The sequence below is a fragment of the Ruditapes philippinarum genome, unplaced genomic scaffold, assembly GCF_026571515.1.
Source record: "Ruditapes philippinarum isolate M1 unplaced genomic scaffold, ASM2657151v2 ctg935_1_1_1_1, whole genome shotgun sequence".
Lineage (NCBI taxonomy): Eukaryota > Metazoa > Mollusca > Bivalvia > Venerida > Veneridae > Ruditapes > Ruditapes philippinarum.
This window is the reverse complement of record NW_026855136.1, coordinates 236423-263191: the sequence shown is the minus strand read 5'-3', so window position 1 is coordinate 263191 and position 26769 is coordinate 236423. Positions and strand designations below refer to the sequence as shown.

Genomic DNA, 26769 nt, shown 5'->3' with positions numbered 1-26769 from the left:
TGATTAATAAATGCCATCACACCACTTCATTGTCGATTTAATAAGTGAACCTAATATGCAAATTCTTGTATAAATCCTTGCAATATGGGTATGGATGCGGCAAACAAGGTCACTTTAGTATCCATCTATTTAAATTTTGTATTTAAGAAGATTTGACAATAAATCAAGTTGCACATGACTTGTCATTTTTTTTTAAATATGCTAATAATTACAACTTTTCTTGGAGCAAATCAGCTAAAATTTCGTTTTACCAATTGGATCAAATGCGTCAGCGCACTTTGTATTTGCAAGAAGGTTTATTTTGAGCTCATCTGAGCGTTCATGTCTTTTAATATCGAATAATTGTTGTCGCCTTAATATCCCTTTATTGTCAATAAAACATTCAATTATTCATCCCTGAAACCTTGGAGCTAAATTCAATGTCATTTGCATGTTATGTTCCTGAATAATTCGTTGAATTTTGCCTCGCCATAAGGGTTCACTTGATTCTACAGTAAAACCTTGAAAAAAATCGTGAATGGTAAATAGTCCCGTTTACATTTGCTTTAGATAATACGAACAAAAATAGAGAGCGACATCCCGGCACTGTCCAGTTACAAAGGGTCTTAAAATTTAAATACCACACTCACGCATTACACATATGAATTATTAAAAATTTGTTGTTTTCTTCTATCGCAACGGTACTGAAGGAATGACAATAATAGCAGAAATATTAAGTACATTTTCTGTTTGGAGACGAATCTGCAATTTTAATTTACGTGCACAGGGATACGTAGTTCATAAACACACTGAAATACCTTTCCTCTCGTTCGCCAACCTGTTCATTAGATAAAACAGTCCTATCCTATACAGCCCACAGATAGCAACAAAATTTATTTATTTAACGTTACATTTATACTACTTATCTGTGCCATCACATTTTCAGAAATGGTGAGATTGTTGTCACTGTCGGAGTAGATAAACAGCAAAGGTTTTTTGAATACTTCTAGCCTGCCAAATCTGAAAATGAACATAATGTTTTATGTAATCACTAGACTTCTGAAAGCCTATTAAAGCGTTAAGATTAAAAATGATATGAGGCTACATTTATTTCTTTAAAAAAAAAATTTGTCTAAAAGGTCCATTATGCATCAAAAATGCTATTAGTTTTATTTTGGTGTCTTATTCCAGTAATTCTTCTACGCTTTTATTAAGACGTTAATAAAAGCAAAAGACGTAATTATTGTACGTTAATTATGTATAATAAATGAATATATTTGACACTCACTGGCAAGAAAAGTTTTTTTCGGTTAAATTAGGAATGAATATATGTTTGACAATCATAATCATTTTGAAAACGCCCACTTATGTACAATTTTAACTGTCAACACTTTGTAAGTTTGTACTTTCTGTTTCTACACTATAATAGTAAGTTTATAAATTATGTACTGTTTACTTTAATATCTATAAATTAACTTTATTTAAGAGGACGTTCCAAAGATCTATTGAAATAAACTTGGTGAACACCCCTAGTATTATATTTTTATTGTTTACATGTTTCTAAGCTATGTTAGACCGAAATAGCGTATCCGTTCTGTGTATTCTTTCTATTGTATTCTAGGTCCTCAACCGAAGTTAGACGGAAAGAGCCGAGCAGATTAAGAAAACAGAATATTTTTTGTGATATTTGTTGTTATTTCTAGCCCCAGAATACAATTCATCATATCTTTATAATGACCATTATTTCGCTATAAACTTAAGATTGAGATACATCAAAATCTGGAATCAATAACCCCAAATGATTAGAAATAACAATACTTAATTGAAATACGGGACAACTTTACAGCTACCACACAACACTTTACACACTTGTGGAGAAGTATAGAAATCTAAAGAAAGTGTGATCCCTGAGAAGCATTAATCGCAACAAAATTACATGACAAGTGCAGACTCTGTTTCATTAAATCTGTACATTGTACATTGGGGTGATCGAAAAAAAGCAACATATCTCACGCCCAGCACCGGCTCGAGCTGTACTTAATAAGTTACAAAAATCGGGGCTTATCACTTTTGAAGTTGATCAGACACTAACTTTACATTAATTGTTATTGAGCCTTTATCGTTAAAAAGATAAAAAAAGGTCATTACTGGTCATGTTTAATGGCCTAACCACGGAAATTAATCCTTTTTGTACGTTAGCCTATGATTCTAAAGACAAAATTCATATGAATCTCCTGCTGGCAATGAATGGTAATCTTTCATGGTAACATATTAAACTTTGCTTTATTTTGTCTAAAATATTGACATGTACTACAGCTTATTCTCAAGATATTGATTCGGAAAAAAAACCTTGTCTAAAGCCTATATTACACATAAAATATCAGATGTTATACCATTTACAGCTACGCATTTTCATACATACATTTAATGACGTTTCGAAAGTAACCTTTGATATAATTGATCAATAACTTTGCCCAAGTCTTTCCAGAATAAATGTTTGAAAATATCTGCACTAAAACCTGATATACCTAGATTTTAATGAGTTGCCACATTGCATTTTTAAAACCGTAGTTGGGTCATTGTATTTGAGTGTACCTTCAATAGCCTTTGATTTTGATGGAAGTTTGATTTATGGGTCTATGTGTTCTAATTTTAAAAGTGTCTTTGTTATGTACAATCTAAAGAAATAACTTGTCGTTTTTATCATAAAACGTCCAATATTCCCTTGATTTTAAAGAGTAACCACGTAGTTGGGAGTCACTAAGATCCTTTATATTATTTTGTAACTGTATTGTTCTTAATGATATTTTAATCTTGATACTTAATTAAATTACCTTTTAAACAAATAGCCACCAATCAACACATAGGCTTTTAGGTAACAGTAAATATATCAGTCCAAGGAAAATACTATCACCGAGGTGTTTGCCTCGAGGAAAATATCATCCCGAGGAAAATACTGTTACCCTAGGCGTAGCCGAGGGTAACAGTATTTTTAAGAGGGATGATATTTTTACTGTTACTCACAAACCCATGTGTTATTCATTTTATTACCCCGAACAAAAATACTGTGATGATCTGAAATAGTCAACTAAATCTAACTGTAACAAAAAATAAACCGAGAATAACAATAACTAAACTGTTCTTACCTTTTAAGTTTTAAGTGTACTTTAAGTCTACTTGAGAAGTTTTCTTTTTCTTTTATTCTTTCAGCAAGTGATATCTACAAATCATAATCATACAATAAAGTAGGTTTTATTTAGAAAACAAAACACTAACCCATTTACACAGTTATGATCTGTGAAATCTGATCCTTCTGTTTAGCATGGTTTTTGACAAAATAACGATGATATCCTATGTCTGTACACCATATCTGTAACGTTTCACTGATTAAAATTGTTAAATAATCCTTTGTTGCATGCTGAAATCGTCTGCATGTTCTAGTTTGACACATACTTATTTACATTGCAATTACTTCCATTGAAAACGGATGTTCACTTATTGACTATTCAACAAAACGATATTTTATACGCAAAAAGCACACCAGGGTGCAAACAACTAAATTTTATGAGTGTCATAGTTACTCCAGATCCTATCGGGGTTTTACGTCGAAAATAAGAATGAATAGAGAAAAAATTGGCGGCCATTTTATTTCATTTTATTTAGAAAATAGACCACGTGACCACATTTTATACTGTTAAAAAATACTGTTACCCATGTAACAGTACAAAATTCTTAGTCACGTTCTACACTTGCATTACCAGTTAAAATAACTATAGGCCTATAGGAAATTAGCATTACGAAAAAAGAGAGGGGTAATAATGTTTACTATTGTATACCAGCCTGTGTTATATATTTTGTTACCCCGAATAACTACTATAATCATTTGAAAATTTTAACTAAATCTAACTGTAACTCTAACTGATCCAAGAGTAACATAACTCAACTATCATCACCTTGCAAGTTGTAACTGTACTTAAGAAGTTTTTTCTTTCTTAAAGCTAATGATGATATCTACCAGTCATGAACTGGTGTTTCATAATTTCATTTAGAATAAAAACCCAAAAACATTTGTAAGGTTATGATTTATGAAAGCTGATCCTATCCAGAATATTCATCACATGGTTTTTGACCATGTCCATTAATGATGATATCCTACATCCGTCTACCACAAGCCATGTTTTATGGATTAAATGTGTTAAATAAATAATCCTTTGTTGTATGTCTTAATTGTCTGTTTATTCCATTGTTACCAAACGATATTTAAGACGCGAAACACAATCTTTAGAGTGCAAACAAATATTCTTTTCTAGATGTCATGGTCACTCTGGTGGGACCTCTCTTCGTGTTGAAATCCGAAAAAAGAGGCTGAATCGAGAAAACAACATGGCGACCATTTAACTAAAAAATAAAATAAACAAGTGGCCAGATTTCATATATTTACAATGTAATAAAGTACTGTTACCTAGGTAAAAGTACAAATTTCTTAGTAACGTGGTACACCTGCATTAACAGTATGAATAACTCCATATGACCGATGGGAAATTTACAATGCAAACAATTAAGACTAATAAATCATAATATTAATTTGAAAGAAAATACCTGCTATATTTTTAGTTATGCAAAGTCTTATTTTTATTTAGCGCAAAAACAATCACAGTTTTGTTTTATTAATCTGGCAATATGAACAAGTACATGTTAATGTATAACTTAATTTCCATACATACAAATACACATAATTATAAGACAAAATTAAAACATATGAAAAATAAAGTTCATTTCACTTCTATATTATTGTATCATGAGTAGTATTTCAAACTATATGAAACAAGGTATAAATTATGATAAACAAGATCAACAAGGAAAGGCGGTGTTCAATGAACGCAACCCCCATATGACCCAGCAACAAGAACCAACGACAAGGAGCCCAGGCGGACCCCGAACAAAAACAGGACAGGGCAAAGACAGAGCACGGACAGGTTAATCATTAAATGATAAATAATTTGGAACTGATTAGGAATTAAAAGAAAATAATAATAGGCCCACAAAGGGGAAGGGGACAGGAGACCGGGGGAAGGGGGGGGTAATTAAAGAAATAAAAACTAGAGACAATGGGGAAGATACTTACCGTAGACGAGAAAACAACAAGGGACACAAGCAAAAGTGTCACCAAAACAGTATGAAACAACATAGACATACATCTAAGGAACACAGTGGGGCGCCGCCTTGGAACGGTCAGCAGTATAATAATGACTGCTGGGGAGTTTAAACCGGTTAATGGTGCACCAAACCTCGCTCTTAGCCCCACCATGTTCCTATAAACGAGACAGTGTAAATAAAATGAATCCCCGCCAAGTGAAATTCTAACAGTTGTCATGGTTACAAAAGGTTAAATAAGTAAAACACTAAAATGATCATGTAGAAACATATAAAAGTAAACCCAATGACCATAACAAAAGTACTCAATGTCCTAAAGGAAGACAGAGCAACAAGAAAATCACCTACAAGGGCCCGATGAAGCAAGGTAGAAGACGAACATTATTAAGTCCGTTTAAAATCCAGAGATTAAACAATTAGCCCATTGTAAGGAATGTTGAAGACTCTGGAAAACTGTTCCCATCATACCAGGGTTTGATATAATATATTTTTAGCATGTTTTAATTATTTTTCCAACATGACTGTAGCATAAGCAATCTTTATATAATATATAATTTATGTTTTCGATTTATATCACAATCAAAATCGAATGAAATTGCCCTTAACAATCGAAGCCGTTGATATCTCAAAAGCGTAGAAATGATGTTAAAGTTTATGCTTCCGACAGATCGCGCCCACAGGTTTGATGTACATGATGTAATTCTTCGGACCAAGAACGGCACAGAAAATGTCATACGTACATGTTTTGACAGTTCACCATTGACTCAGACAGTTTGATGACGCTCACACAGATACGATTTCATCCATTTTAAAGGTTTGCCTACTATTCCGAAGTGTTGTTCGAGTCGACAAAGGATGGTACTATGGTAAATAGTATCAAAAGTAGCAGATAAGTCCAACATTACTAGAACAGTAGCTTCATTCTGATCAAGAGAACGCTTTTCATGAAGTTTATGTGCAAATAGGTGTCTTTAAAGTTGAGAATCGACAACTTTCTCGAGAATTTTGGAGACAAACGGTAAATTAGATACAAGCCGGTAGTTTTTCATAACCTCTTGATCTAACCCTGACCTTTTAAAAGCGGGTGGTAAATAGCACCTCTCAAGTGAAGTTTTTATGAATTTTGTGATCAATATTAATAGTTCATTATAACAATTTTCATCAGCCAGTTGGAATGGGGTCAAGTTCACAGGATTTGTTTAGAAATGTTAGAAATTTCCATGTCAGAGACTACTGAAAAGCTTGAACATTGCCTTCCATCGAAATATGCTTCAGGGACAACATGGTCTGTTAGTTGGTTAGACTTGGTCCTGGCTATACCATTACGTATGCCTTCAACCTTATCCACAAAGAAGTCACTAAAGTGCTATACTAGAAAGTTTGCAGGTTAACCAGATGGCAGCACAACATCTGTGTTTTCACCCATCAAATCCCGGGTCACTTTGGTAAGATTTTTCATATCATGACCACATGACTCTACTTTCACACTGAATTTTTGGCTTTGGGCATATTTAGAAGCTTATTCGTAACAGCCTATTGGTTTCTTTAAATTGAGTGATCAATTTTCAATCCAGTCAAGCGCCACTTTTGCTCTAACTGACGTCTTAAATGTTTAGCATCATGGAGTTCTTGAGAATACCACGGATTCAATGGTTTTAGTACAATGCTCTTGAATTTAAGGGGTGCGTGTTAAGGAGGAGAGAAATTTTGATAAAACTTGATAGAAATAGTTGTCATTTTGTCTGCTTGTGCATTAATTTTGACTTTGATCCATTTATTACCTTAACTTTTCAACATTTGATACAATTATATACTTAACGGATACTTTGTATTTAAATTTGATCATAACAATCTTCAAGTACATTAAACTGTACTTCTTTTTTATTTTAAATAACCTTGACCAAAGGTCTTATTATTGTGGTTTGCTATATTTCGCCATTATCTTGTTATTTATATATGGATTTGATCTTTAGCTGAAGCCCTAAATTAAGCATCTTAAGTCTGACCTTCACCGTTTAATGACATTGAACTTAAGGGTCAAAATATTTCGTTATCTATATAAAAAAAGATTCATACTTTGACGAAACAATAGTTAGAAAAAACAGACATGTAAAGCAATTCAAGTTTCACCTTGACTTTAAAATGACCTTAATTAAATGTATGAATATTCCTAAAATTGGTAACTACTTCATTTCTATTTCTTGCTGGGGAAAATAACATTTTAACAAATACATTTAATGAAGTCAAACTGACATTGACATTTACATTAACCTGATCTCTATGATAAATAATTGATTTTTTTTTTCAAAAATAAGCCATAACTTCTTTAATATTTGATTAATGCTTTGACAAACGTATCCTTTGCATACAATTGTCATGCTGAGCAATACAGGTTATCCTTACTTTCAAATGACTTGTCAATTGAAGCAAAATTATTAAATTATGCTAAAATTACCGTGGTCGTATTATGAATAGATTGATTTGGTTTGACTCCAGTTACTAATTATTCATTCTTATGTAGCGGTTTGCCTGCCCGTGCTCTGCCTTTTGCCCTGTTCTGTTTTTGTTTGAGGTCCTTCTGGGCTCCTTGCCACTGGCTCTTGTTGCTGGCTCGGATGGCGGCTGCGTTCATTGAATGCTGCCTTTCCTTGTTGATCTTGTTTATCATATTTTACCAAGAATAGCACCATGAAGTGTCAAGATTAACATTGACCTCTTAATATCTTTGACTTTAAAAGTAATCTTTAGCAAAATACATATCTTTCTAATTTTTCTGCATAGGTTAAATAGACAATGTTTTATGTTTAATATGAGGGACAATGATACAATTGATAAATTCCGGTAACAGGGCGATACCCAGGCCCCGTGTTCACAAAGAAAAGATCAGGATCAGGATCAAGTGATCCTGATTTTATTTCCATTGTTTTATGTCACTAAAATTTATTGTGTTTTGCTGGAATAAAATAGTAAATATTCAAAATGTAAAAAAACTGCTGATTTGCAAAGAAATCAAACTATTTTGGAATAAACTTAACAAATAACAAAACAAATACAAAAATATTCGGATCAAAATAAGGATCAATTTTAGGATCAGAATCAATATTTGGATCAACTGTAAAATGTCCGTATCTTGTAAAAATAACAATAAATTTATTCTAAAATTTCATTAATTTGCTACTGCAAGTCCAGTTTTATCAAATTAATTTTAGATATTTAATCTATGAGGATAAAAAATGAAGAATATTAGATGTTTTCAATTTGATCCTGATCTTGATCCTGATCCTTAAATCTTTGTGAACACGGGGCCTGAAGATATAAGTTTAAACATAGTTTATTTCGAACAAATTCACAATATATATACAGACAATAATGTACACAATACAAACATAATATGCTGAAAAAGGATTGGGTCCGAAAGCTGAGCTTATAAAGGCCTTCTCCTTATAGATTTACAATGCATAAAATACGGTATGACAGTATAATTATGTGACTTGCTTGAAATATATCTGATTTTACATTGTTTTTAGAAGTTAAAGTCAAAATTGTTTCTAACATTTAGTTATAATGTAAAGCAAAAATTAATACAAAAAATGAATGAGAATACAAGACTGCATCATTTGTTTATATAAATTAAAGAGAAATAACGTAAATTAAGATAGAAAGAAATGAAGTAAGAAACTTTCAGCAAAATAGAAAAGAAGAAGAAATAAATTAAATGTGAATCATTCGGATAGTTCGGCGATTTAGATGGGAAGTATTTATTGATTTGAGCTGATGTGAATATGCTTAAGAGAATCTCCTGCTTTCTCGGATGTATGTATGAACGGCTTCAAACAGTATTCTGTTTGCATCATCACTAATGTTTGGGTCTCCATTTAATAACTTTTGGAGAGTTGCTGAACAAATAGTAGATATAGTGTTAAGAAAAGAGGCCCTGCTGTCAGCATAGCGATGACATTCAAAGAAAAAGTGGTAATTACTTTCCACTATGCCACACTGACAAAGTGGAGATGGAGAAATAATTTTTCTTAAATAGATGCTGATTTAGTGAACTACATTCAGTACGAAGTCGAGCATGAAAGATCTGCCATTTTCTATCGCCTTCATAGAAATAAATCGGACAACTAGAGCTGCTTCGTCTCAAATGGGATTTGAAAGCAAACAGTGAACGTAAATTTTGCACTTCAGTTGGAAGGGCGTTCCATTTATTCAGAGCAGTTGGAAGAAAAGCATTTTGATAAAGAGTAGTTCGTGTTCGAATAGTCTGAAATATTTGTAGCATTGCGTAGATCGTACCTTGAATTTTCGCCTACAGTAGGTGGAAGTAAAGAACACAAGTAATCTGGTGTTAAGCCATTTTCATTTTATAAAGTAAGATAAGCATATGATTATTTCTTCGAGATTCTAAGGATTCCCAAGGAACTTCACTATGGAGTTTGTCTAATGATACAAGTTTTGTAGCACCGCACACAATACGAGACGCTTCATTTTGAATTTTGCCAAAGCTCAAGTTTCTCATATTGTGTGCAGTTTAGATAGACAACAATCGGCGTATTCCAAAAGCGGTCGGATGAAAGTTAAATATATCACTTCAAGAGATCTACGGTCAAGTTGAAACTTCAATTTCCTCATGATGTGTATCCTCTTCCAGGCTCGTTCGGTAATATAGTTAATGTGACAATGCCACGAGCAATCGTCTGAAAGGTGGATGCCAAGATGTTTGTGACTGTTTACAGTTGTTATTTGTTGGTTATGCATTAACAGTGAAGAGTGAAAGGGTTTATTTCTTTTACGAGAGATAACCATAGATTCAGACTTCGATGGATTGAAAGTAACTAGCCATTTTTCAGCCCAAGCTGATATCTTGTCTATATCAGATTGAAGTGTTTCAGCAGCAGAAGCAGGGTTGTCAACAATAATATGTAAACTTGTATCGTCAGCAAAAAGATTGATTTTAGAGCCTATATCTTCCACGATGTCATTGATGAAAACAAGAAATAGTAGCGGCCCAAGGATGGAGCCTTGGGGTACTCCAGCCTTTACTATCGACCAGTCTGATTGGACCCCAGGTAGGATAACCGCCTGGTGCCTGTTACTTAGATAGTCAGAAAACCAGTTAAGTAGACAACCGTCTATTCCAGCAGCTTTCAGCTTAAAGAGAAGACCTTTGTGCCAGACTTTATCAAAACGCTTTTACTTATGTCAAAGAACACAGCTCTAACTTCTAATCCGTCATCTAAAGCTTTACAGAATGTGTTGTACAAGTACGTTAACTGGTTTACCGTTGAGTCACCTGGTCTGAAGCCTGACTGTACGGATGAAAGAAAGTTATTATCTTGAAGAAAATTAAAAAGATACTTAAATATAATACGTTCAAAAACCTTTCTATGCAGCACAACAGGGAAATCGGACGATAGTTATTTGGAACAGATGGATCACCTTTTTAAAGACAGCACACACATTGGCCTTTTTCCATGTAAATGGTATTTTACAAGTTAGAAGAGACTGATTGAACAACGAACATAGGGGAAATTTAATAACTGAAGCAGTTTCCCGCAATATTCGGTTACTGACCCCCATCAGGACCTGAAGCTTTGTTTTGTTTTAATTGACAGCAGAGCGTCTTCAACATCCTGAGGAGTAATAGAAATGGAACAAAGTGTGTTTATAGGCATATTACAATCATTAAAATGAAGTTCTTTATCAGAAATTATTTAGCGCGACGAACTGGCTACAGAAAAAGTCATTCAAAAGGTCAGATTTCAATTTTGAATCAAAAACAAGTTCACCGTTGATTGGGTTTTTAAGTGGTGGAATGCTTTGTTTATCAGTGGGAGAGATAAATTGTTTTGATTAGTTTCCACCAGTCCTTCTGTGTAGTACAGTCTGACTTGAGAGACTCTGCCATTTGTAAGAAGTGGTTATGTTTAGCCGTGCGTATAAGTGTAACGATTTTATTACGGAGTTGTCTAAATTTGTACCAATGGTGCGAGTTCTGTGAGTATTTGGCTCTGTGGTAATATTTTTTGCGCTTATGTATTAGTTTCTTTATTTCTGTTGTAATCCATGGAGCATCGTTAGGCTTAACAGTTACTTGCCTCGTTGGGATGAATGATTTAGATAGTTCTAGGAGTTTGTTTGTAAATGAGGAAGTATAAATATTGATGTCATCTGTTTTCAACTGATTCCATTCGGTGTTACTAATGCTGTTTCGGAGAGAGACATAGTCTCCTTGATCGTACAGCCATACAAGTCGTTGGAATGATTTGGTTTGTGGTTTCTTGAAAGAGAATAGAGAGTATATAGGGCAGTGAAATCTCTGATTTTGGTCAAGGATCGGCTCTCCAACTCCCGATGCAATCACTCTGTGGCTACAGGATACAAGAAATAGATCCAGTAATGAACAAGAAGATTCGGTGAAATGTGTTGGTTCTGAAATAAGTTGTTCTAGATTAAACTGCTGGCATATAGAATTTAGTTTGCGGGCCATTTGTGGGTTAGAGTCATTGAAAATTAAAGTCTCCTGTAATAATTATATCAGATATCCCAGTGTCAAGTGCCTGACTGAGTGAGAATTCTATTAAGTTAGTGTAGTTGGAGTCTGAGTTTTGGAGGTCGATAGAAAACAGCAAACAAGATACGTTTGGAATGTGAAGGCATCAGTTCAATCCAAATACACTCAAGACCATTGGGTTTCAAGATCAGATCTTCTTATGTAGTGTAAAGTATTTCTTAAATAAACAATTACACCACCATAAGAATTCTCTATTCTATCCTTCCTCTCAGGCGCATGGAAATTGTTAAGTGCTATTTCATTGCAAGGAGTATTTGAGCTAAGCCACGTTTCACTGAAAGCAAGGACATCAAACATACCAAACTCAGCTTCTAAGATATCTATCTTGTTAAGGAGGCTTTGAACATTATACTGTAATATTGAAAGGCATCTACTGTTCTCAATCAATTCTGATATTGTACTTGATACTGAAGAAAATGAAGATGAACTAGTGGTTGACGAATCCGGACCAGGGTTAAGATGGACGTCGCCAGCTCTCAGAATGAGGCAAAATACCCAAAGGACACAAACGGCAAATGAAAGAGCAATCATAAGAAATATGGTGAAAGTTGAATTACGAGTAGAGTTGGAACCTGGTACATATGTCTTTGTGGGTACATAATATTGTGTTTCGCTTGGATCATAAGATGAGCAAGCACCGAATATGTAATTATTACATTAGACATAACGGGGAGTAGTACCATGATATGCAGGAGAATTGAATATTTCCATGGGCTAGCGTAATGTTGAGTGACCGTGGGTGAAAATAATATGTTTTTTCATTATGTTATTGCTGAGAGAAACTCTAAAAAAGTGGTTGGCCACGATCACGTATAGACATACACTAGCACATATCATCTTAATGCAAGTAGAACTATTCCGAATGAATGGGTAGAAATTTGGTTTATAGGTATGAGACAGGTTAGAATAATAGAGAAAAGTACAAAAATAGAAAAGAAAATACATTTTCAATCTGGGTTTGATGAAACAATAATGTTAAATCTAAAATGTGATATAACTGATTATTAGGTTAAATTGAAGGTATATGTAATTGTATTATTGTAAACACAGCGACAACTGAAGATATAAGCCATGTTATAAAATCTTTACATATACGTGTTTGACAATGTACCTGATTTGTAAATTTGAAAGAATATTAATTCATATTAAAATTCACATTACATGGGAATAATCTCACAACTAACTTTGCAAGTTGGCGACCAACAAATACGGACGCTTTAGTCGTTGTTGTCGATCAATATTACTAACAACGGAAAAACGTAGATATAAGTAACAATTACCGTTTCAATTTTCTTTAGTATTACTTCCGTGTTTATTATCGTAGGGGAAGTTGAAATAAGTCTAATGCGCATGCGCTGAATGCTTAGCTCCTCGTTTGTGTATTCAATAATAACTTATATATTGCCATTAAAATTAAACGCTTTTTCTACCCCAAAGCTCATTCTATTAGTGTCAAAGTTATGACATGAATAGACCGAAAAGTACGGAAAAATGGACATTACAAAATAATAGGAGAAATGACACTAAATATCCAATCTAAGGGAATCAATATTTGCAAAGAGAAAGGGACATGCACAAAATTGTTCCCCTTACAAATTTTAGAGTGGAATGAAATGTTTACTCCGTAAGATGGTTGGTTTAGAATTATACAGTTTGTTTGATGCTTGTACGAAATGATGAATTAATGATTAAAAGATATAGCATGGAAAAATCTTGGTGAACGTATGGAAGGGTCAAAACCAATATTTTGTAACAAGATATCTAATGGTTGAGTATTCATATGTTATTTAGGTAAAGCATGTACTTTCTCATTTGTTCATATTTCAAAGTGGCTTGGGATGAAACACCCATTCTAAACGGTGGCTCTTTCAAATATTAGTGATCTGTAAAAGTTGGAGTCCTCGGCAGTTTGTAGAGCTATATACCAAAACAAAGCTGAAGCAGGTAAACATAATTTCTAAAATTATCCGGTTTTTTAAACATTATGATTGTTTTTTTTTTTTTTGTTGTTGTTTTTTTTGTTGTTGTTGTCTTAATATCGAAGAACTCTTTGCCATACGATACGAATTACCCCAAAATGACGTTGCTAGAGAATATCTTCGCTTAAAAATGCTAAACGCGAAGACACGAAATTTGGCCAATTTATGGAATCCTTGTGCCGTCATGTCTTCGCTCCGAAAGTCGAAGACACAATACTTGTCCAATTTATCAGAAATCTGCCACCATAAAATGTCTGCGAACTTTATCGTGCATGGAACATGATCTTAACTTCCCCCTTGGCTCAACACAAAATATTTCACAGAGCTTGGTTAAATAAGATATTAACGTTTATTCAACATGGTGCTGGCGACATCGGCAATGCACATGTGACGGAGCCAACTTAATGACACCGCTATATTTCTGTCTAAGTATAAAAGGTGTCATTTTCAATAACTTGTTCATCACTGAAAAATATGTTTAAATGTTTTCCTAGATTTGGAATTGTTAAGTTTGTAAATAAAAGTATCTTTGGTCTAATTAATTTGATTTGCTTTTTGATGTGCATTCTTTTATTGTATTTCGCCGGTGTGTGCGTCGAAGATTCATTGCTTTTACTGTAACTCTTAAATAGTGTTGCATTGCTTTAGCGAAATTTACTTCGTGCTAGGCGTCACACAATTTATCAAAAGTAGATCGTTATCAACTCATGCAAGTTTGTCTAATCATGATTATGTATCGCCAATGTTCCATAATATCGACTCTAACCAAATGTTTGCATTGGCTGCATTACATTTGCTAGGGCTCTTTCACATTGACAATGGCACAAGCACTATGTGAATGGCTCGAACACATTTGAATAATTGTAAGTATTTTATTATTAACCAAGCTCTTTGATCTACTTTTTTGTGTTGAGCCAAAGGAGGTGAGTTAGGCACAATGCTACATGCAAGATTATGTTGGTCAACATTGTCTTTCTGGTAGAGAAATCTCAAAAGATGTGGCTCTTCATGAAAGAAAACATACGAGTTAGTATTTGGTTAAAGTTTTAGCAACGGCTCTCCTTTAAACATATCACCATATTTTATTCACAAAATAATACATGGTAGAACATTACAAATAGTATTGAGTTTGTTATACATATAAAATTAACATATTATAAAAAGAAAAGAAAAAAGAAGAACGAACACAATATATTTCTTATACATTTTGGAATAGGATATGGAATAAGTATCAAATACTTATGTTGATTCATCTCTTAAGATGTTGTAAGAAGAATGGCTGTGATTCGAAAAGTAATGTAATGTGTTTGGATATAGATTTAATAATAATTATCATTAGGTTTTGCTGCTACAGTGCTTGGAGTTTTGGTCTGAGATAGTGTAGCGTAAATTACTAGGTTCTACAATAATATCGGGCCGCTGCTACGTATAGCTATAGAAGGGTATTAACGCAAAAATTACATATTGCCTTCTTACATATTTTGTGCTTTTTGACTTGTACATCTTGGATTCTTACTATTACTTTTGCATTATAACATGCACAAAATGCATTCTGGCTTGCACATCTTGCATTATGACTTGCAAAGTTTGCTTTGAATTGCATGCATCGTTCGTTATTTGACTATCTTCAAATTTGTTTACATTAAAGTTATATGTTTGATGCTAAAATCAGTTCAGTATAATTATAATGATCGTAAACTGTCTACATTTAATGTGTACAAAAATAGGAAACCTATGTTAATCGATTATACATGTATAAATAATAAAAGGAAGCATGCACTGTGTGCAATACAACAAGGCAGATTGCAAACTACACTCTTTTTTTACGACAGAGGGCGCAAGTTCGGAAACATGAACGGAACATTACTGAAATTACTGAAAATATACGAGTATCCGGAATATCGATCACCTTCCATATCCAAACATGTTGAACAACTGTTCTATTTTATAAGAATTTTGTTGATAAAAAAAATAATTCTAAAATCATTGATTTGGAAATGTGCAACTTGTCATTGTCAGCTGAAAATATCATTTGACCTACACAGTTTCAGTAATAAATACAAAAAATGGTTAAATCGTTTTGTATATATGTTTACTTTATTTGCTCTATAGTGGAAATGGAAATTTTAAAACAAAGGGACGTTACCCACCTGTTAGCATGATTTGGGTATCACATATTATTACACAAGATGTCGCGTCGTATTATGCTTGCTGCATTCGCCTTTCGGCTATGCGTCATTGTACCTTATGACATTCGTCATTCAAGCTGAGAAGACCCAAATACAAACAGTTGCAGGTTAAGTTATTGAATTAATATACCAGATCATCAAATGAATAATATTTGATCGTAAAATAACGATATCAACATACAACTAAGGAAGACGTACACAGCAGAAAGCATAATATGCATGTAAAAAGCAACATGTAAACGTCAGAATGCGAGATGTACAAGTCAGAATGCAAGATGTACAAGTTAGAAAGCACAATGTAACGTAAAAAAGCAAACGTAATTTTTGCGTTGATACCCTTCCATATAAAGCAACGAGAGGCGACAATAAAGTCTTGTGCGCGTTTTAAAACAGTTGTATTATCAACAATATTAAGGTTTTCAGATCTCTTAAGAAGATTTTGAAATGTCGTTGGGCAAGGTTTGTTGGATAATAGCGCTTATCTGATAGTGTCAAAGATATATCGCCGTACATATCAATCATAAATCGCAATTCCCTAATTTTTTTGAAAACATTGTTTATACCTTAAAAATGTTCAGTTATTATATAGAGGATATTTGTTTGTTTGTGTGTAAGATGAAATTTTATTTCATCGAGTGAGCTTTAAAAACAGTATTCTCACGAGTGGCGTAGCCACGAGTGAGAATACTGTTTTTAAAGTTCACGAGATGAAATAAAATTACATCTTACACAACAAACAGACAAATTTTCTTTTTATTTTATGCTTAAAAACAAGTAAAAACGAAATTTCCATAATTTTAACGTTAATATTAAAATCTGTTTCCCCCATTGAGAGCCCCATTTAGACGAAATTTCTCATTTGAAACAAAAGTCTTGAGCTGAAAAAATAAGTCCGCCAATCAAGGTTAAATGACGGTGATATTTATTCATTTTATAAAAAAATATGAATGATGCTTGTTTTAATAATAAAAACAAACAATTCTTGCAGGAGAAAATTCCAACCATCCATCCATATTTCTGTTACTTACTTGCGAATTTATATTAGACCTGGCTTTCTAAAATGTAAACGGCAGCCATTTTTTAAAGTTGTGTATTTCATGGGAGGAAAATAATTGTGTAAGATTCAGAAGGATATATTTGGATTTGTTAGTCATACACCTTTTTAAAAGAAGAAAACTTATTTGAGGATTGTAACAGACAAAAATAAAGTGTTGACAGAAGTGAAAACATTCAGAAAAGGAGCTAGGAAACTGAAAAACTTGGAAGCTTGCTGAAGGAACGCTGGGTTGTTTTACATATTTTACGAGTGTCATGGCTGTCAATGCTTTTTTAATTTTTTCATAAAGCATACGGCAGTTATTGCTTCGTAGGATACTTTAATATGCCATGCATGTCATCAAGAGCAGTTTTGCATGGGGTAAGGAATGTATTTTTCAGACTGTAAAACGAAACAAAAAAAAATTTAGAGACGAAATTTGGTGATTGGAATTTGAAGGAATAGAAGTAAGTTTTCTCTCTGTGTTACTTTTGACATTTAATTTATTTATCTATTTCAGCTTTGCTATTTCTTTTAACAGCCTGACATTGTCAGAATTGTCCGTAAAAATAAATTTGAGGTACCACATGGGAAAAATCTTAAAAAAGTAGTTTCGTCATTGAAAAAAGTGAAATTATATTTTGATAATTTTCACTGTGAAATTATCAAATATAATTTTCACGGATAAATCAGTAATCCACTGAAAAGCATAAAATAAAAGTCTTGATTTAGAAGTAATGTAAATATGCTTCACATAAAAGTACGATATGCATATTATAAAACTGCAATATCTGGTCGAATCCAAAACCCTATTACATGTACATATTTTCAATTGTAGTCGATGATGCCGGTTTAATTATGACAGTAACGTTACGGAATATTAACAACACTTAACTTGTTGCTCCCCATTGTAACACAGAATATACTATATATTTGTTACAAATTTAGTTTTAAAATACAATATAATTATGTGGTAATAAACGGAGGAATGCGAATTTATGATACTATATATTGCTTGTGGTTTTATATATTAACGAAAATTATATAATTTACATACAGACTGTATTCCCGTTAACAATGTCAACTATTTGAAATTGATCACTCGTTAACTAACGTGTCAATATGTACATTTACTTGGTTAACTGAAGCATGTGTACCAGTAAATACATACTGCATTATATATTGCGGTGGTTTTGATCGGATTAACGTTTGTTTAAGAACCACGGTAAGAGATAATACTTAGTAACATCTATAGATCTATATCAACGCTTTTGATTTGATGTGTCCTTTATTTCTGTATGCAGTCATTATTTTTGTAAATGAATACTCTAGTTTTACACTTTAAATAGAAATTTCATTTTTTTATTTATAAGATTAAATCGTTCTGAATATAAAGTGATAAATAAGACATATTTTGTCAATATGTTTTAGTAACAACAAAGGGAAGTAGTTTACACTTGTGTCCAATGTCGAGGGGTTAAAGTCGTTGACTTCAAACCACTTGATCCTCATCGCTTGGGTTCGAATCACGACAGGGACTTTGACTGTTGTATGTGAGGAAGCCTATCCATTCAGCTTACGGAACGCCGGTAGTTAAAGCCCGTTTGTGCTAGTTATACTACAAAGAGTGACACATGGGGTCCTGTGCAACTTATTAAGCTGGAAAGTCGCCATAAAATCATCTTGACACATATTATATTACAGATTATAATCTTTAAAGAAATACTATCTTGTCTTAAGAAAGTATTTGTCTATTTTGTCATTGAATATTGTTTTAATATGTTAAAATATTTGATAATTTGATATAAGACGTTTTGGCAATTATAAGTATAATAACGACGATGTTCTGATGATTATTAGTATTTTGGTATAATTACTATGCAGTTGTGGTGATTATTAGTATTTCTAGCATAATAACTATGTATTTGTAGTAACTTTTAGTACTTTTAGCCCTCAAGGAATGACACGTGGGGTCCTGTGCAACTTATTAAGCTGGAAAGTCGCCATAAAATCATCTTGACACATATTATATTACAGATTATAATCTTTAAAGAAATACTATCCTGTCTTAAGAAAGTGTTTGTCTATTTTGTCATTGAATATTGTTTTAATATGTTAAAATATTTGATATAAGTAGTTGTGGCAATTATAAGTATAATAACGATGATGTAGGGATGATAATTAGTATTTTGGTAAAATTACTTTGCAGTTGTGGTGATTATTAGTATTTTTAGCATAATAATTATGTAATTGTAGTAATTTGTAGTACTTTTAGCATAATGAATATGTTGTTGTGATGATTATTAGTATTAATATTTTCAGTACAAAAACTAGAAAGTTGTGATGATTATCAGAATTTTTAGTATAAAATCTATGTAGTTGTGGTGATTATTAGTACCGTATTTCTAACTTAACAATAATGTAGTTGTTTTGCATTTTAGATTTTTTTAGCATAATAACAAGTTGGTTATGATGATTATAAGTATATTTAGCTTAACAACTATGTAGTTGTTGTGATTTTCAGGTTTTTTTAGCATAATAACATGTAGGTTGTGATGATTATAAGTATATTAAGCTTAACAAGTATGTAGTTGTTGTGATTTTCAGATTTTTTTAGCATAATAACATGATGGTTGTGATGATTATAAGTATATTTAGCTTAACAAGTATGTAGTTGTTGCGATTTTCAGATTTTTTTTAGCATAATAACAAGGTAGTTGTGGTGATAATTAGTATATTTAGTATAATAACTACGTTTTGTTTGTTTGATTTTACGCCTTACGTAGCAGTGGTGACTTTTAGTATTTTAGTATAACAACTATATAGATGATTATTACAATAAAAACTGTACTATAAGAACAGCTATGCAAATACAAAATACGGTCAAGTTTTGTGCTACAAGAAAATTTAACATTAAACATTGCAGATATTTGATAGCGTAATGACTATGAGCACAATGTGATCATTAAATGCATAGTTTAACAGAAAATTAAAAAAGCTATAAAGGTAGAATATGCGTTCATACGAAACGAAATTAATACAAAATACGTACAAAGAATGTATACTTAAAAATCTGCTTCCAAAAATTTATGATGACTGCACTGTTGCGAATCGAGAAACTTCACGGACAGGCTCAGGCAGTAATAATCTCTGTACATAAAAAAAAACTTTTTTAAACTAATTTTGAAACAGAACATTATGTCAGAACTGTTTATCAAATATCATACAGTGGTGCCTTGGCAAAATTCAGAAGTGGGACAGCTTCAATAGGTTTTAAACTTGGAAGATATAACGGACTACAAGTAGAACAAACACTCTGTTTCCATTGTAAGAAGTTGAGGATGGAGCTCAAGTATTGTTACATTGCCCTCTTTAAGATTCAATTAGATTAGAATTACTTCAATCGGTAAATAGCTTTTGTAATGGTTTTGTTAATTTAACCAATATTGATAAAGTTGGATACATTTTATCTAATGCAGACATAGAAGTAGTAAGTGCCAAAACCTGCTATAACATCCTAAATAAAAGTTGTTTTATATCATTAGTAATCATAAAAGAAACACTGTCTTGTATATTTGATGTATTGTCCTAGTGTGTACAGTACCCCAGTAGTATATTGTTTTGATGATATATGCAATGTTTTAATTGATGCCTGAAGTTTTCTTATAAATCTTAATGTGCTCTGATCTTATCAATTACACACAATTATTTCACAACCATGCATTAGACTGTGGAACATTTTGGCATTTTGTTATATTCCAATTCTTTGACATCTGCTTTTTAATATGATAAGCATGGAAACTTTATGTTATTTTACCTGTATATCATTATGTATATTAAAGGGAAATACTAATACAGCTTGTTGTGTAAGAAATGTGTGTAGCTAAGGGAGACAAATCTGCATGCATTATATCTCCTGTTTTGTTATCCTAGAGAGTTGTCACCCTTAGAAGTAAAAACAGTCACCTTTAATTCTATTTTAGAATGGCTATACATGTATTTCATATTTGCATTGTGTATTTTAATTATATGTTTGTATGTGTAGATGAGACTCTAATAAACAATAAATTGAAAATAGACAATCCGATAACCTATGTATTTCATATCTAAATTTTGAAGAAAAATATTAGCTAAACTATTAGGCACGTCGTAGGTAACATTTACATCTTTAGGTCTCTTGTCGTTCAGATGTAAAATTATGAAAAATAAATAAATAAATATTTAGAAATATCCATTTAAAGCGCACATTAGAAACAAGGTTAAAGCTTGAATTTTATAATTTTTATTTCAGAAATGTCTGCTTTAAAGGTGAAGGATGCTGGTGGTTCAACTATAGACATGATAGATGTTGGTGGTTTCATAGCTTCAAATTTCAAGCCTCCCTCGGGGATTAAAAAGCTTTTTGATAACACACCGAACTTCAAGTTCAGAGATGATGATGTAATGCTTTGTACATATCCTAAAACAGGTATTGACTTTAATTATTGATGTTGTTAGTAGATTTCCTAGGCGCATTAGGTATAAGGCTTTGTTTAAACAAATTCATTATTTTAGACGAAACATATATCGAAAGCATTTATTTTTGAAAGTTAATGAATGTGTAAAGTTTAAAAACGTTTCTTCACCACTTTTTTTAAAGGTAGAGTTCATCATTTTTATCATCGGTTTTAATGCTATTTCATTTATTAAATTTAACATAAAACTTGTAAAACCAAACACTTGTAAGTGCGTTATTTCAGTTCAGTTTATTTCGAATGATGTAGGGAAGATCACTGCGTCCAGATTGATTGGTAAAATGGGTCTCCTCACCCCTGGTCCACTTTACAAAGAATATTATGTTCACTTCCGTTCCATACCTCTAAATAGTTCAAACACAAAAGCAACATATTGTCGTCTTAAGAAAATATCAAGGTCATATCAAACGAATAGCAAAAGTTTTAAGTACAAGTATGTTCTTGTCTAATAAAACATATACGCCAGCATTAAATTTTATTGATCCTATATTGCCGAATGGTTAAGATCGATGTCTTCAGACCACTAACCCCTTATTGTTAAGTGTTCTAAAAATAAAGGACTTTGGACTATTTTATGTGAGGAAGCTATTTAGCTAACTTACGACACGTCTGCGGTACTCATGTGCCAATACGTGCCAGAAGTTATGCACGAAAGGGCACAAAAAATCCATACTTTTTGATAACATCATTTTTATTCAATTTTACGTAACTAAGCTCTTGGCTATATAAAGTAGGGTTATCAATGTTATGCACGAAAGGGCTTAAAAAAATCCATACTTTTTGATAACATCCTCTTTATTCAATTTTACGTAACTAAGCTCTTGGCTATATAAAGTATGGTTATCAATGTAACCGAATAAAAAATATGTGATTTACAGTATTTTTATTATAATATTTATATTTTGTATCATTTAGTTTAAGTGAAACAATTCATTCTTCTATAAAGGCACATAATACCTCAGAACCAAATAAATATATTCTCTTGTAAAAAGGACATAAAAGGCTTTATTACGTTTAGACAATGATTCAGGTGCATGTTAGATAATTTAGCTGTGAAGTGTTTATGTTTGAAAATGTAAAGAAAGTAGTACTTTTATCCATTCAAGATACTAAATTATTATAAATAGTCTGATTAAGAGGAGAAAATGATGGCTCAGGTAATTGCTTAACTATTAACTTTTTGAAAATAAAAGCGGAACATAAAAAATAACGAATTTTTGAAAAAATAATAGAATAAATTCTTTGACAGAATTAACCTTTATTTCGATTAGTATTTCAAAGTAATATTAACAATTAGGAATAACCTACACATATACAGTATAATTTAAAGGTACGCATTTGATGTTTGACATGTTGCTGATGATATTAAAGAAGTCAGTGGCACCTATACAAGGCAATAAGCTGATACCACTGTGGCAGTGCCAATCACTAGATGACATGAACAAGTTACCGTCTCCTAGAGTTATCAACAGCCACAACCCACTCAGGTTCGAATTGTACTTTACATCTAACAGTGCAAATATTGTAACGAAAAGTCATGAAAGAGGTTATCCAGAGGTTGTAATAATTGTATGTGAAGGTATATGCCATAAATGAAAAACAGTTATATTTTTAAACTTATTTATATACTTATAATATATATGCTTTCGTTAAACAGTTTTCAATTCCTTTATAATGAATCATGAATTTTGTTGTGTGAGTGCTACGGTTTTTTATTAATTTATTTGTCTTGTGATTCAGAACACAGTTTTTATAATGATTTGTGATTAAAGAAATACGTTTCGACATGTCACAATTATTTGTCATATGACAGTAGTTACCTTTGTGTAGATACTAACATTAAGTTCTTCAATAGAGCATTTTGTCCACATATTTCCTTGTGAATAAAAGTAAGTAGGTCATGTTAAGTACTAATGTAGCCAGCACTTATCACTAGCGTCCATAAACATACTCAATAAAACCGGGCCGGTTTCATTTTCAAATTTGCCGTTTGGATTTAAAGAAATTATTTTTTCTATGAGAGGACCGTTTTCCTTTCAGATATCTGCCTGTTAAAGGTTTAAAAGAGAAACAGATCAAGACAGTGTTATGTTGCCGAAATCCCAAAAATACTGTTGTGTCATTCTACAATCACATGCGTGGTGTTAAATACTACAGCTATGACGGTAAATGGGATGACTGGTTGCCACTTTACCTTGAAGGAAAACGTATGCGAGATTAACATTTAAAAACTTAACAAAAATATCAATGTTTTACGGACACTTTATATCAATTTAAGTCACCGCATAAGACATTATTATCACACAGATTTCTATTTTATATAAAACTCATTGCTGTGAAGGGTATTTTATAATATTAAATCTACTTTACTACTATTTACAGACCAATCTGCGATAATAAATCATACTTGTAACTTTATAATAGTATATTTGAGTCAGAGGAACTGCAAGTATATGATTAGGAACATTTAACTGTAAATCAATTAATAAAGTTGTTAAATTAAAATGGTATTTCATTAAATCATTTTCTTCATGAATTTAGTTTTTTTCTGTGAAGTGAGGGGAGCGTAAGTGTTTAACTGCTGCTGTTTCAAATGTATTCTTATTTTAAGACTCTTAATCTGTTATTGTTTTTATTAGTTTTATTAAGAACACACAAAGGGCAATTGGCAGTCGTAATGTGACAAAATCAATGTCAAATACCAAGCTAAAATATGTTATTTGCAGTTGCATTTGGAAAATATTCCGACTATCTGCTAGAATGGGAGAAGGCAATGAAAGAAAACATCGGATTTCCACTCCATGTTGTTTTCTACGAGGATTTACAACTTGTAAGTTCTCGTTTGTATCTTAAACAACTTTATATTAAAAAGTTAAAGTAAAGAATGTGCTGATGTTTTTAGTGTCCGCTTTTCATAGAAAATATTTTCCTCAAAAATTACTACATTTTCTTTTATCTTTTATGAATAATGTTGTTTCACGTCAAAAGTCAATGACACTAATAGCTTTTTGTATTGATCATACATGTGTCAAGCGCCAGTGGCCCATATCACATATAAATAAGTTGAGTTCAGAGTTGATTTATATAAATATTATGAAATTATACTTTAAATGACAGCATTATGTTATGATACGTGTAAACCATTAACATGTTATATTATTTATACATGTATATTATAAAAAATAATTTGACGGCAATATGCATTTCCTAATGGATATGATTTATTAATTTTCTAATAATAACGCTGTATTTGTTCCAGTTATTATTTTAGTCAGAAACAAATGAATGATTGATCGTACCTGATAACTGAGAAAAGAAACCATAATGTCCTGATAGAAATATTTATAACAGGATACTTATAAGGAGATGGACAAACTGTTAAAGTTTCTAGGTGTGGAGTTGGATGACAAATTAAAGCAAGACATCGTTAAGGAATGTGGATTTGATGTAATGGCTTCAAAGCCAATGCCTAAGGAAGTGGTAGATACCTACTTCAAAGACGATTTCAGGATTTTCCGAAAAGGTAAAACGACAGGCACTACGATATAATGAATCAGACGTAGGAAGTCTTTTATAATTTCCGAGCGCACGTGGGCTACTACGTGGTGACGGCTATCAACAACCGCGTGGCACGTAATACATATTGCATGTAATGCCTATCGCATTGCCACGTAATATCTTACCAGTGCACATACCATAATAGCTATCACATGACCGCGTTTTGGTTTTTACGTGGGTACGTACTAACATTCGACCGTTGTAAATAAAATAGTTATCATATTCAATTTATGCCACCGTAATAGCACCACATTCATATATTTACAATTATTATGTCATTTAAAGGAAGCATTGAATTTAACAATTATTACTATACTTTGTTAATGGTATAATTGGCCAAGGTGTTTATTTAAAAAGGTTATTAATGAATAATTTATTGTTAAAGGCACATTTAAGCCGCGTCACGACAAAACCATCATATTGCGTTTGCGACCAGCATGGATCCAGACCAGCCTGCGCATCCGCACAGTCTGATCAGGATCCATGCTGTTCGCTATCAGTTCAACTTGTTATAGATTTTGGTAAGCGAACAGCATGGATCCTGACCAGACTTTGCGGATGCGCAGGCTGGTCTGGACCCATGCTGGTCGCAAACGCACTATGTTGGTTTTGTCGTGACGCGGCTCATTTTGGAATAGTATTTATTCTTTAAAAAAGGGCAAACATGTGTTAAGTAATGTTTCAATAATACTTTTAAAGCAAATTAGATGCCTTTCATCAGATTATAGCATTAACCATTCTGATTACTAAAAATAAACAAACTCAATATGTCTTAGCTGTATAGCAAATGAGTACTTTCTCTGGAAATTGTTACAGTTGGTGGGGGATTGATGTGCTTAATATGGACCTTTGTAAAGGACACGTCAGAAATACTTCTACATTAACATGCACATTAAGCTTAGTGCAATGGGATTAAATACAATTGCACATTTAGCGTTTTGGTTTATATTTTTTCTACTTTATTCCCCTTAATGTTTTACCTTGTAATGTTTATAGGAAAAATTGGAGATTGGAAGAATTGGTTTAGTGACAAACAGAATGCAAAGTTTGATGAAATGTGGACAGAAGAAATGAAAGATTCATCATTTAAATTTATATATACTGACCCAAGAGCAGATTAAATATACAATGAGAGATAACATTACAATCTTATATTTTTCGTTTTATTTCATTTATATATATTTTCCTGTTTGTATAGCGTTTATGCATTTTTACATGGTACTAGTTTTGCCATAAGTGGACTAAAATATCGCCTGGTAAAATCGATCTTAGACTAACTTATCTGCATAAAATCTTTTTGTCTGTGTCCTAGAATATTACTGCGAATTAAACATTTGTTTCTAATAAACAAAGTTTTCAATATGTCTAAATTGGAGTTAACTTCTGTCGCCGGTTTGTACATAGAAAGTGTAAGTAGAAGGCCTCTTTGCAGAAATTTTTTATTGCCAGATCTGTTTATGAAATAGTGTTCAGTTGTTGAAGCGTTAAGATGATGAACAGGTGAAAGGTTCAGTTGTTCAGTTTCGTTTGCTCCTGCACCCTCACCATTTTAAAAGATATGTTATGTCGATAATTGAGTTATTTTAAGTATCAACAGAAACTTCGTAAAAGATTTATATACCGCTGCCGAAACAGACAGAAATATCTAGCTCGACGGTAACCTTATACAAATTAGCCTGTGACGCGTTTCCGCTTGTGTAAAGTGACAAAATTACGTGGAGTGTAGAATATACAGTTGAGTAAAGGATGTTATTACAAAGTAACAATTATTTGTAATACATTTATA

General features: G+C 32.3%; 2 protein-coding genes across 2 annotated transcripts in view; both read left to right on the top strand.

Annotated features, from left to right (window-relative positions):
* LOC132742224 (guanylate-binding protein 1-like) overlaps positions 1-26769 on the top strand; it is a 199447-nt gene that overhangs the window by 114071 nt on the left and 58607 nt on the right. The gene's annotated exons all lie outside the window — the stretch shown is intronic.
* LOC132742221 (sulfotransferase 1B1-like) lies at positions 18017-26415 on the top strand. The gene is made up of 7 exons (XM_060730557.1): positions 18017-18136; positions 21203-21379; positions 22756-22912; positions 23466-23632; positions 24152-24255; positions 24777-24948; positions 25980-26415. The coding sequence occupies exons 2-7, from the start codon at positions 21205-21207 to the stop codon at positions 26102-26104; spliced, it is 900 nt and encodes a 299-aa protein (XP_060586540.1). The 5' UTR covers positions 18017-18136; positions 21203-21204; the 3' UTR covers positions 26105-26415.

Excerpts from the sequence above, each read along its gene's own strand:
- LOC132742221 (XM_060730557.1), top strand. The coding sequence starts at position 21,205 with ATGTCTGCTTTAAAGGTGAAGGATGCTGGTGGTTCAACTATAGACATG. Across the intron at positions 21,380-22,755 it reads TTGTACATATCCTAAAACAG|GTACGCATTTGATGTTTGAC; the intron begins GTATTGACTTTA and ends TATAATTTAAAG. Across the intron at positions 22,913-23,465 it reads AACAGCCACAACCCACTCAG|ATATCTGCCTGTTAAAGGTT; the intron begins GTTCGAATTGTA and ends TTTTCCTTTCAG.